The 12349-nt window shown below is 33.4% G+C and overlaps 1 protein-coding gene and 1 long non-coding RNA gene across 4 annotated transcripts in view; one reads left to right on the forward strand and one right to left on the reverse strand.

The window, feature by feature from the left end:
• Positions 1 to 5952, forward strand: part of LOC121101073 — a 17250-nt gene extending 11298 nt beyond the window's left edge. Inside the window, exon 3 of the long non-coding RNA XR_005833037.1 lies at positions 4755 to 5952. This is a non-coding gene — a long non-coding RNA (uncharacterized LOC121101073). The remainder of the gene's footprint in view (positions 1 to 4754) is intronic.
• The window catches only part of MYCBP2 (MYC binding protein 2), a 252568-nt gene that overhangs the window by 57449 nt on the left and 182770 nt on the right, over positions 1 to 12349 (reverse strand). For 2 of the 3 annotated variants that reach the window (XM_040623687.1, XM_040623672.1), the window contains exons 54-57: positions 12007 to 12231; positions 11005 to 11137; positions 6929 to 7051; positions 4068 to 4223 (exon numbers count right to left, since the gene is read on the reverse strand). In XM_040623687.1, coding sequence (XP_040479621.1) covers positions 4068 to 4223; positions 6929 to 7051; positions 11005 to 11137; positions 12007 to 12231 — 637 coding nt within the window. The remainder of the gene's footprint in view (positions 1 to 4067; positions 4224 to 6928; positions 7052 to 11004; positions 11138 to 12006; positions 12232 to 12349) is intronic. The other variant, XM_040623680.1, reaches the window with a different exon arrangement.

The following is a 12349-nucleotide window of genomic DNA, read 5'->3' on the forward strand; positions in this document are numbered from 1 at the left end:
TGACATAAGAGATGTTAAGTGCTCGCTCAAAAGGCAATAATGGTATCAGCAGATAACATTTATTGGAAACCCCACTTTATGGACGGGGTAAACAGGGCTCAGATGTGTCAAGTAACCTAACTAAATAAAGCTAGTAAATGGCTGGAGGGGAAATTTGTGTTTTAAGTCTTTCCATCACTTTATCTCTATAAGCTAAATAAACACAGTGCGTTAGTATATATTAGTATTCTCAAATATAAATAAATATGCATGCCGATACTCAAGTGGACCTTTTCAGTCATATTTAGCAAATTTTGGTCTCATTTAAGAACGTGACATACAGGTGTAATAGAAAAACTCTTGTTGCAAGGTAACCTTGAGGTTTCCTATCTGGGCTTGAAAGTCCTGTCAAAATAACAGATAATATAACAAATAATAACAAAGTAACATATGTTGCATGTTTAAAATGTCTGGGAGAATGTAAATTGCCTTCATTATCATTTTTTCTACAAGAAAAATAAAAACAAACTACGTATCATCCTGTACAGTAGATATAAAATGCCTATGTTAAACACAGTCATTTGGAATAGTTTCTCAGTTGGAGGATTGTGTTTAAGTATAAACTCAGAATTATCATAACTCAGTATATTAGACATCATCTTGTCATATTATAGCAGTTTTAATTAGTACTGAAATATTCTTCCTCTTCTTTGAAGATGTACTCTGAGTAAATACTGGAATATCTAGCATAAAACAGTAAGAAATACATGATCTTAAATTCATGGATTACACTGAAGAAAGAGACCATCTGAGGCATTAACGGTCAATAAATATTCCTTCAATGCCTGTGCTGTGTAAGATGGTCAGGGGCTATGGAACAGAAAATGATGCTTTCAAAAGGAACGAGTGAAGACAGTGAAAACAGAAAAGAAAAGCAGGCAGAGATCTCATTCTCCACCTCAGTTCACTAGAACCTCACTGCAAAATTGCTTACCAATTCTAAAAACTACATAAATAATTTAAAATAAAGAAGTAAATTATAGAACACTAAAGAAAAAGCTTATATGCACACTTTTCTCTCTCCCTCATGCCTATCCACACATAAGACAAAGGAAAATTATAATTTTATTCCTGTAATTATTCTATTTCACTACAGTAACAGTTGAAATAATTTCTGTATATATAATTTTGTTAATTTCAAAAAAAAAATTACCAAATTAATGTACCAGAATAAATACCAATTCCAAAGATCAGTAAAAAACTATGCCTCAGGAACAAAACAACCTAAAGAATTACTGATAATAACACTCACAGAAATTCTAGGTAAAGTTAATGTGCAAGGCAGTTTATGTGTGTCCACGTAGAGCTTGTCTACTTAACTGGGAACCTGAGTTATAACATTTAGGAAATCTTTTTTTCCTTTCCAACTATTCTGCATTCTTAAAATTAAACTATAAAGAAAAAATAACCAACCCAAACAAAACTAATACTCTAGATGATAAAACAAATGTAGTCAGAAATTTTAAAAACACATATTGGAGCACCTGGGTGGCACAGCTGGTTAAAGCAACTGACTCTTGGTTTAGGCTCAGGTCATGATCTCAGGGTTGTGAGATCGAGCCCTGCATCAGGCTCCACACTCAGCATGGAGTCTGAGTTTCTCTCTCCTTCTGCAACCCCCGACCCCTCTTGCTCTCTCTTAAATAAATAAATAAATCTTAAACACACACACACACACACACACACACACACACACACACACACAATTAAAGGCCAGTTTTGGCAGCATTCCTTATCGGTACACAAAGGTGAATATTTCAACCATGGCCCCTGTAGTCAGGAGGACCGGCCTCACATTCTGGCTATACCAAATTCACTTAAAAAGAAACAAACAAACCGGCCCAGTACGACCACTTTACTGTATGTGTTTCTAGGAAAAAACATGTATCCTAAGCTTCTGTTTCCTTATTTGTAAGATGGGGACATTATCTTAAATAAGGATGTATTAAAGTGCTTAAATACAGTGCTTAGTACATAGTGGTGACTATCAGTATAAACAAAAATTAGTAAATATAGTCTTCTATACATGTTTTATTTTAGTATCATAAAGATATAAGGCAAAAAATGATTCTCATTTTACTAATTAGTAATGGGAAAGTCAGTATGTAGCCATCTTCTAAAGCTAGATGAGCTACTGCTGTGATGGATAGCAGTGATGTTCAGGAAAGAATACCCTATTCAGGTAGTCTTAACAATAAGCACTCTGTTATATTTAATTTTCTTAATATGATGTGGTTAAGGGCATTCTAATTTATTTCTAAAACATTAAAACTATTTTTAGATTTCCTAATGTTTTTAGTCACGCTAAAAATTAAGAATTCTGGTTTCTGGAATTTAGAAGTCAAACTTCAGTGATATTCTAATGAGACAAAGAGGTTTAGAAGAAAGATTTAAGTAATTCCTGTTGTTGGAGTAAATGCAAGCAATGATTCAGAAAACTGGTTAACTGTGATATGTCTAGGCCATGATTTCAAATTTGCTCCAAGATGGTGAAGGAAGAAGTGGTACTGATAACACCTAGATGCAAGAGGCATAAAATTATTTTGATATGTCAGTGGGAAACTTATTATCCTCTGGGAGAGACAAATCTGATTTTATTATGGTCCTTATATTTTGAAATATTTTATTATAAAATTTGGTAAAGCAAAAACAATAATTACACTTTTTTTGAGAAGACTTGCAATGGCCCCTCGGGTAGAACAAAAATATCCTTACTTTTTCTCTTGTCTGCTGCTGATATGACATTATCAGGGTATTTTCTTGTTTAAAATTTTATCTCTAATATGGATTTTCTGCCTAATGATTTTTTTCCTTTTTGTTTTTTCCCTTGTCCTTTACCTTTCAACCTTCCTGTAATCTGGGCACATACAAACGTAAAAAAAATTGTTGCTCCATAAAATGAGTAAGTTGTCACTTCTCTTTCCTTCTTCTATAGAGCTTACAAAGGAAGGAAAAGACTATTTCACACACATGACACTATTATATTTCCTTGAAATTCTTCTTTTAAGAGACAATCAAGTGACTATTATACATATATAAAGAAAATGACTGGCTAGAAATTGTTATTACTTATATTTCCAAGCTACTTAATTTCATTAAACTTGTCTAATGTATAGTATAAGCCCAGAAAGATTTATACTTCTGTATACTCTAACATAGATAATAATATCATAACGAGTCACATCATTCGCATGAGCTGGGGCTTTCATAAACTATCTCATTCAGTGAGTGTGTCTATATATCGTATAGCTGATAAACTATGAACTGAAGGCCAAAGCTTTGAGAAGTTTATGAGGAAGCCTCAGGAGGTTATTAAGGAAAAAGAACATTCCGTTAAGTGTAATTTGTTTGTGTCTATTTACCAGACCAATGTGAGTTACTATCCTGGATGAAGGGCAAGAGCAATCCTAGAAGGCAGAGCTAAAAATCAAATGATCGCTTTAACATACTAGGAACAAGAAAAACAACAAAAAAATAAAAAGCAAGAGAAGAAACAATTTGAGAAAATCTGAAAACCTAAAGTTTCTATACATTTCACAGGTACCAAATTCACTTAAAAGAAACAAACAAACCGGCCCAGTACGACCTCTCCTCTACCCACTAGGACAGCGAAATAGGTTTATTCTCTTGGGACATCTCTAAGTAATAAAGATCCAGTGTAAAACAATGAAAGTTATCTCTATAGCTGATGCTTAGCATAGTCATGCATACTGTAAAAGAAAAACTTAAAATACGTTTTTCTTAACATGCTTTATTGTATGTATTTGCTTATGCTGGAATTAGAATAGAGAGCATAATAGCCATACTTCAATAACTATACTTAATAAAAAATGTGTGATTAAAAAACAAATGTCTTAGCTGCTGAATGTCTTAGCTCAGAATAGCTTAAATGCTTCAAAAATGTGGGAAGGGATAACACCCTCATTAAATAAAACCAGTCAAGTGAGTTGATAAATAATTAGTAACTGATAACTCAGAACAAAGCTTCAGAAATGGCTTGATGAGGCAGGTAAGGCTGACAGACTTACTCTGAAGCTGAGGCTGCTGGAAGGAAAGGGGCTGTCCGAACACAAATGGGCTGTGGACTAGGGAAGAGGGAGGTTTTGCAGCTTGATCAAAGATGGAAGGAGCTGGGAGATTGGGCCGTGACTGAATGGAATTCAATATGGCACTCAGTTGGTCACCTGCAGTGGGCAAAACAGTCAAAACTACAACTTGTTATTAATTAACATCCAAAATGGCAAAGAATATGGTGCTTTATGACATTCAGATAAAATTAAACACTAAATAAAACTATGCCAATTCAGAAATGAGTGGTCCTCAAGCTTGTTATCCTCAAGTTAGGGACCAAATGTTGCATGTTGTTTTAATAATCTTATTTAACAGCCCACCTACAAAAACAAATTCAAGTAAATTAATATACAACATTGAGCAGCAGCATGGGAGAATTCAGAGTCCATGAACAATCTCTGATAGATAAGTGACTCAATATCATACAAGTGTAAATGAAGATCTAAGTAAACAATGTCTTCTACATAATACCTAACAAATGACTAAATAAACCTGCCTCATATGCAGTACACTTCATGCAGAAAATAAGCAAATATGAAAAGGTTTTTAAGTAAATGTAGAATTGAAGGGAGGCAAAGCATGTTATTAACGTAGTAATATATTTAAATTTAGTTAACAAATTAACATTTCCTTTTTTTTTTAAGGTTGTTCCCGCCAAAGAAATTATACTTCTTGAAGCGTGAACTCCTTTGCTTGGATGGGTAATATAAAAATCTGTAAGATATAGAAGATAGAAAGGAGTATGAGCTATCTAATTTGAATAATATCTCAAATATGAGTTCTGACATTTTTCCTTAAAATACAAAGGACTTCAACACATAAATATTTTTAAAAATATGGAACAACATAATTAGATGGATGGTCCTTAGCTCCTTCTTTACAAGATTATGTATATTAAATAGTTTACATGATGCTGAAAAAGAGAGGAAGAAAAAACATATCTAGACTAGTTGATGCACAAACTGGAAAACAGTACCTTTCCAGCCACATTCCCTAAATATAATAAAGTTTTTTAAGTGCAAATTTTAAATGAAGCAGCAAGAAGGAAAAGACTTAAATGGAAAGAACTGTGTACACAGCTACTTTTCAAAAACTCAGGCTGTACATTACAGAAAGGATTTTAGAGATTATGAAGAATTTTATAGAATTAAGAATAAAGAACTTTGCAAAAAAAAAATTCCTTGAACTTGGACAGTACAAAAAGTTAAAGAAAAAGGGAACTACTGTTAAAGGTAAGTTCATAAACAAAGGTTAGATATATTTAATTAGATTTGAGTTTCTTAATATTCCTTTGCACCATCTAAATATTTAAAAAGCCTATTAACAAGTACATGACATTTCTGAACAACATTAGCAGAATTACACTTTTAAAGAGTAATACTTTTTATTTCTACTTAATAACAAATGTTCTCAGCAATGTTTTTCTCTTAGAAGTTGATTTATATTCCCATGGTATTTTAATAAATTATATTTTAAAGACTGATTTAAAGCGATAGCTCCAGTACAATTTAGACATTTTAGAGACTGACCGACAGCATACAATTTGAATTAAATATGGCTTTAAAACAGATTATTAACGAAGCACAGTAGTGGTTAAGTAAATGCTGCAATTTTAATTTAAGAATCGATAATGGGAGAGAGCAAGGGACATGAAGAAAACACCACCAAGCATTTACTCTACTTAAGCATGAAGATCTAGCTCAAGTTAGTTGAAATCTGACCTACCAAAAATAAGCAAGCAGGCATCCCAAGCCCGCAGGATAGACCAACATAACAGAGTAGGAAAAGCCAAAAAGAAATCTTGTAGCTAGGCTTCCTTTGTATGCATACTTTGTGGAAAGCAATAAAGGTATCAAACAAAATGTGGGTTTTGTTTTAAATTGAATATTTCCTCTATATTGATGTCATTTTGCATCTTGTTGACTATTTCATTATTTCACTTGCTCTGCAAGTCAGGTCTAATGACACTGTCTTTGTTCCTTGAAATCAAATTCTATGAATTAGTGTAAATAACATTTTAAAATAAAATTATTTCCACATAGGTTATCTTCTCCCTCCTACCCATCATCCAACTATATGCTAGCTTGATGATGATATGCTGATTTAGAAAAGGAGTCAGGATCAGGTACATACAAAAGAACAGGAATGTGTCTGAATTTAGATACAAATACAATTTTATAGATGAAATTCAAGTACAAATTATTCTGAAATAATTATTGTTTGGATTGTCCATAACACTGGTCTCTTCTAATACTGCAGCCTAAAACAGCTACACACATTTTATATTCTTTGGCTTAAGGCTTTTTTTTCTTTCTTTTCACAACTTTCTGATTTCATTACACATATGAAACCCAAAGACAGCATTCATTTCATGTAATTCTAAATTAACTAAGATAACTTGGTTAGACATTCAAAACCGCACATATGTAATAAGGCTGATGTGTAATATTACTTAGAACGTTTTGATTTTAAAAGGATCATTTTGGAAGGTTCTTTTTTTGCTCATTAACACTACTCTTAATAAGTGGATGATAAAAACAATAGTTTTTACTAGATATAGTGTCACAGAATTTTTATGATGTAAATTCCAAGTGAGTATCTTTAAAATAAGCAAATAAGCAAGAGCTCCTAGAAATGTAAACTAAAACTGGTAAAAATGATAATGTAAAAACAACACTTTTGCAAACATTTTGATTTTACGTTTTCTAGGAAACTTTAATAAAGTTTTGTGGGTGAATAGCAATAAAAATGGGTAAAAGAGAAGGTAATAAAAAATATTAAAGTTGGGTAGGTAAAAGACTCACTTTCAAACACCTACCTTTATTATTTCCAAGTCCATAATCAAATCCTTGGGCGCTGCAACTTGCTCCTTTATTAAAAGCTTGCACTGAGAAAGGGCTTGGAGGAGGAGTCTGAGAATTCTGATCCAGAAGAACTTGTTCTATAATAAAAGGCACAGCTCTAACATTAGTTTCTTATGTGCCAATCCCTATTCATAGAATAGAGTTGCCAAGAAAGATTTTATGATGGTTAGATTTTAAAATAACCTCACATTTAGATTTAATAATAAGTCTAACAATTAGATCATTGACACTTGACAAAGTATATGACAAATCTTTGTTTTCATTTATCAAATACACAGTGAAACTTAGAAATTGGATATGCTCATAATTACGGAGCCAATTTACTTTTACTGTGGCTGGATACATCACTGAATGGATACATCACTGAATGGATACTAATATTTTTGGACCAGGAACTCAAATTTGTAACAAATTTATATAAGAGTATTTTATAAAACAAAAAGAGGTACCCTATAAACCAGAAATCAAAATATTTTGTATATGAGTACTCGAATAATAAAAATTCTTTTTTTTTTTTTTAAGATTTTATTTATTTATCCGACAGAGATAGAGACAGCCAGCGAGAGAGGGAACACAAGCAGGGGGAGTGGGAGAGGAAGCAGGAGGCTCATAGCGGAAGAGCCTGATGTGGGGCTCGATCCCATAACGCCGGGATCACGCCCTGAGCCGAAGGCAGATGCTTAACCTCTGTGCCACCCAGGCACCCCTCGAATAATAAAAATTCTTAAAAATGTCTAAGTATATGGTACTTTTTTCTATTTGAGTACTAATATATAAAATATTTTAAGTTCTGAATATAAAAATTGTGGAAAATTTAACTTTCAACTTATTTTTACTTTTTATATAAGGCCATTTCCCCCAAAATGAAAGGCTGATAAACCAAGTCATGTAGCCAGAGCTATACATGCTCAAGTCAATAAATATATCAGAATTCCTATTTCATGAAAAAAAAGGTAAATATTTTATTTGGTTTACAACATAATTAATAAGCTAAGTTACTCTCTATTATCAATCAAGTGGCCATAAGATCCTGTATGATATAATACTAAAAACACTAATGCCATAATTCAATAGCTATATAAATGCCAGCTTAAAAAAAGGCAAAATAGGGGCGCCTGGGTGGCACAGCGGTTAAGCGTCTGCCTTCGGCTCAGGGCGTGATCCCGGCATTCTGGGATCGAGCCCCACGTCGGGCTCCTCCACTGTGAGCCTGCTTCTTCCTCTCCCACTCCCCCTGTGTTCCCTCTCTCGCTGGCTGTCTCTATCTCTGTCGAATAAATAAATAAATAAATAAATAAATAAAGGCAAAATAAAATCTGCCAAATGAAAGGTAAAAAAGGAGAAGAAACTATTCCATCAAAATAACGTAATTAATAATGAGAAATTTTGAGTATATTTTTTAAAAGTCAAGATCTCACTAAAGAGAAAATGGAACTAGAAGAAGGTGGTGGAGTGCTTCCTTCCTCCCTGTGAATCAGAATCCTGCCGTACCACTGGTACTGTACGTCTATCCCTTCACTTGCATTCTAGACTCTTTCCAAGAAATCAATCCCAGCACTTCCCCTTAGGCAATACTCTTCATATGAGAGATTTCAGCAGAGGAGTATCTCTTCTGGAAAATACCCATGAACACTAATCTGAATGGGAAAGACAGCAACACTCTTAAAACCTCAGAGTGGTCTCAGACTCAGAATGGTCTCAGCACCAAGTATGTAGTCTGTTTTTAACCAAGCAGTAACTCTGCCGACTAGCTTTACTTACAGATATCAAAGGCCTATAAAGAATTTTAACAAGAGGAAAATTTTGTTTTACTTATACTACCTCATATAAATTGCTATAGTGCCAAATCCTCTCATTTCCATATTAGATACAGTTACTTACTAATACCAATGAGCAAACTATTTGGATACAATTACCAACTAATCTTAGTGATTTTTAAGGCACTAACTTTTTATCACTTTTTTCCTGATCACCCCAGGTCTTATGTTAATTTAAGAATCACATTATGATCAAATATGTATGTATCAAAAGAGCAACTGACCATTAAGTGATGGCAGAGAGAAATGTAAACTTCTGCTTATACGGCTGAAATCTTTCTTAACAGAAACAATATCCTAATTTAATTTAAGAAGCATTTTATCTAAGAAGAACCTTCTACCTTCTAAGTATATAGAAATGAAATTCTCCGTTTAAAAGTCAGTCTTTAGTACAGATGGCATTTTAACATTTTACTAAGAACAGCTAACGTTACCATCTGCTAGCTTTAAGTTATTTGTTCACTTTCACATCGAACTTGTAAATGAGAAAACTGAAGCACGGAGATATTAGGTAACCTGGCCAAGGTCACACTACTGAAAAGCTGCAGAGCTGGTATTTGTACTCTAGGAGTCTAGCTCCGAAGTCCACTCTTACACATTAGGCTATATTAGGCTATACTGCCAGTTAAAATAATTATTAAGCTAGGAAGATCCTTCGATAGTTACATAAACTATTCTCGTATTATTTAACTATGTCTTCTATAAAGCTGATCTTCCTATATAGTGGAAATGTTTACGAATTTCTGAATTATGTAGTATGTACATAAGTATATTATAAATGGGAAGGTTATTTTGTAAAACGTCTGATTTATATCAAGTGAAGCCTTTTTCATTCTCACAACAAATGAAGGATAGTTATGCCATTTCAGAATATTATTTCACAACCACATCATCTCTGACTATGAAAAGTGTGTCTGTAAAGACAAGAAAGGGAGTAGGTTCTCAAATTCTATTCATTGACTACTGACACAGGGTGGTACGGTGTAATGAGCACAGCATTTTAAATATGAATGAAGACTCTGGCTCAGGACTTACATGTGCCATATATCTAGCTGTATAACCATAGGCAAATTATTTTAAATTCTATGACCTTTAGTTTCCTCACCTGAAAATGAAGATTATATAACTTATCACACAGGCTTGTTGTGAGGAGAAAAAAGGAGAATTGTTTAATGTACAATATTAATATATTTAAATACACTCTGTCATTCATGAAGTTTCAAATTTTTAAAAAATTTATTTATACTTATGGCCATATTACCTCCTGGACAATAAATACTGTGAATTTATTCTTTTGGATTAATACACATGTTCTTTTACTTATCTGACCTTTTCCTGTAAGTTTTGGGATTTGGAATAAAATCTATGCTTGACTTACCCATTTATTTTGATGTCCTAACTAATATTTTTGTGACTCAACTTGTATTTACAAAACTTAGTATGCAATTAGTATTGCCAAAACTGTTTTAGAACGAGGAATACGAAGATTAAAAACCCTATGCCTGTCCCACAAAGGACTCACAATCTAGGTTTAAAGATATAAAAATTAACTTCAATATAATATCAGTTTTGTCTAGTGGTGAATATAATTCTTTGGGAATACAGAATTCTTGAGTCGGTCAGGATCAGTTAAAGCTTCACCCAAGTGATGACATGGTCTGAACTTGGAAAAACCATGCTTTTGCCCCCAGGAAAATGAAGAGAGGGGGACAATAAGGAAAGTCTTTTATTAAATTAGATCATTATTGAAAAAGATAAAGTTGAAAGCTGAAACTCTAACAACAAAATAGGACCGCTCCAAAAGATGCTATGCATTCATCCAATGCTCCTATTCTGACACAAAATTCAATCAAATGAAATTGCCTGGGAGAAGTACTATGATTGATGGTTTGAAAAGTGAACTTCCACTTAGTGGCAGAAAGGGTAAAACATTCAGCCTTGGACTGGCACAGATTAATGAGTCATAGGAATCCACATCAATGCAATAAAAAGCACGGTTTTCAAAGATGGATTCATATGTTTCATATTTTCTTTTAATTCTCTTCTTACATGTGCATTCATTTCGTATCCATTATTTTACAAACAAATGCTAACAACTGTAAGATTTTAACCTTTAGTTTTGTTTTTTACCCAAAAAATAAACACACAAAAAGCTGTTTACTTCTGCATTTCAAAGGTTAATCAGAATAAATCACAAATTTAAGCCAACTTGCCATCTTCATGTCGAAGGTACTGGTTTCCGCCTCTGTCTCTAGCTAAGGACCATGCCTCTCCTTCATCACTCTCACAGAACTCTACCATGCTGTTCTTATCCAGCTGCACCCACGCACCTTCAGAATTGGTTACCTAGTACATAACAAAAAGCACGATTGATTGGCTTGATTCTTTCAGGGCATTCAGGCTGAAAACCAGCAACAAGTTTAAGTGTTTGAATAGGGTAATCATTCCAAAAGTTTTTACCATGAAATTAGTTTCTGAAATTAAGACCACAGCCTGAGGTAAGACAGAAATAATAAAAAGTTCTGTAAAATGCTGCTTATGTATGACTTTGGTAAAAATAATACTTTTTAGGCACAGGATAATCCCTAAGTAACTTTAAACATTACCCCAAAACAGGTGGCGCTCTCTTTTTCTTTTTGGCACCTAAAATGTCCTAACATGGCACACTATTATTTAGATTGGTCATGTCTATAATACAACCTGAAAATGACCCTGACGTTGAGAAATAGCATGACACACTACATCTTCAAGCTCATCAGCTGAGGCAAATGCCATAGTTGACTAAAAAGTAATTTTATTTGCTCAGGACTTCAGTAAGACACATAAATGGGAACAAAGAAATGAAACTCTTTGTATGTATTACATCTCCAAACCAATTCATAGCAAATATTTTAAAGTGCTGTTAATCCATGACGTTATAGTACATTTGTAATAATGAAAAGATACATGCACATACCAAACATTCATATATACAATACAAGTCATTTTGTTAATATAAATATTGTTTTCACAAGGATAATTATGAGAAAAAAATCACTTAAAAAAGAAACACAGAAAAATTATGTTAGTAGTATTTATAACACAAGCAAAGATAAAGAACATTAACATTTCAAATCCTGGGATGGAAATGGCAACCTTTGGAAGAAAGAGATGCTCTGGTTGTATTATATTAAAAAGGAATATTTTAGAAGTCATGAAGCTACAAGAATCCATACCTCTCCCACTGCTTTGACTTTGTTTCCCAGAACTAACATTCCAATTGGGATACCTCTAAGGTTAGGGCAGCTTCTGATGTTGTGACCGGAAGGTCCCGTCTTCACTACCTTGTACATGCCTGGCCCTCCTCGCAAGAACGGCATCTCTTGTTCTTGCATTGTGGCTTCCTGTGGGCAGCAGGAGTTTATATCTTTGAAAAAGTCATCAGTATTAGTTTTAGGTTCCTGAAAATTTGAATAGGAAAAAAAAATAAACAAAATACAATCTATTATCACTTTTGCCATCCTCTTATCAATAGCTTTCACAGCAAGTCTATAATACTATCAAACAAGAGAATACATA

This window comes from Ursus maritimus, unplaced genomic scaffold (assembly GCF_017311325.1).
Source record: "Ursus maritimus isolate PB19 unplaced genomic scaffold, ASM1731132v1 scaffold_10, whole genome shotgun sequence".
Taxonomy (NCBI): Eukaryota; Metazoa; Chordata; class Mammalia; order Carnivora; family Ursidae; genus Ursus; species Ursus maritimus.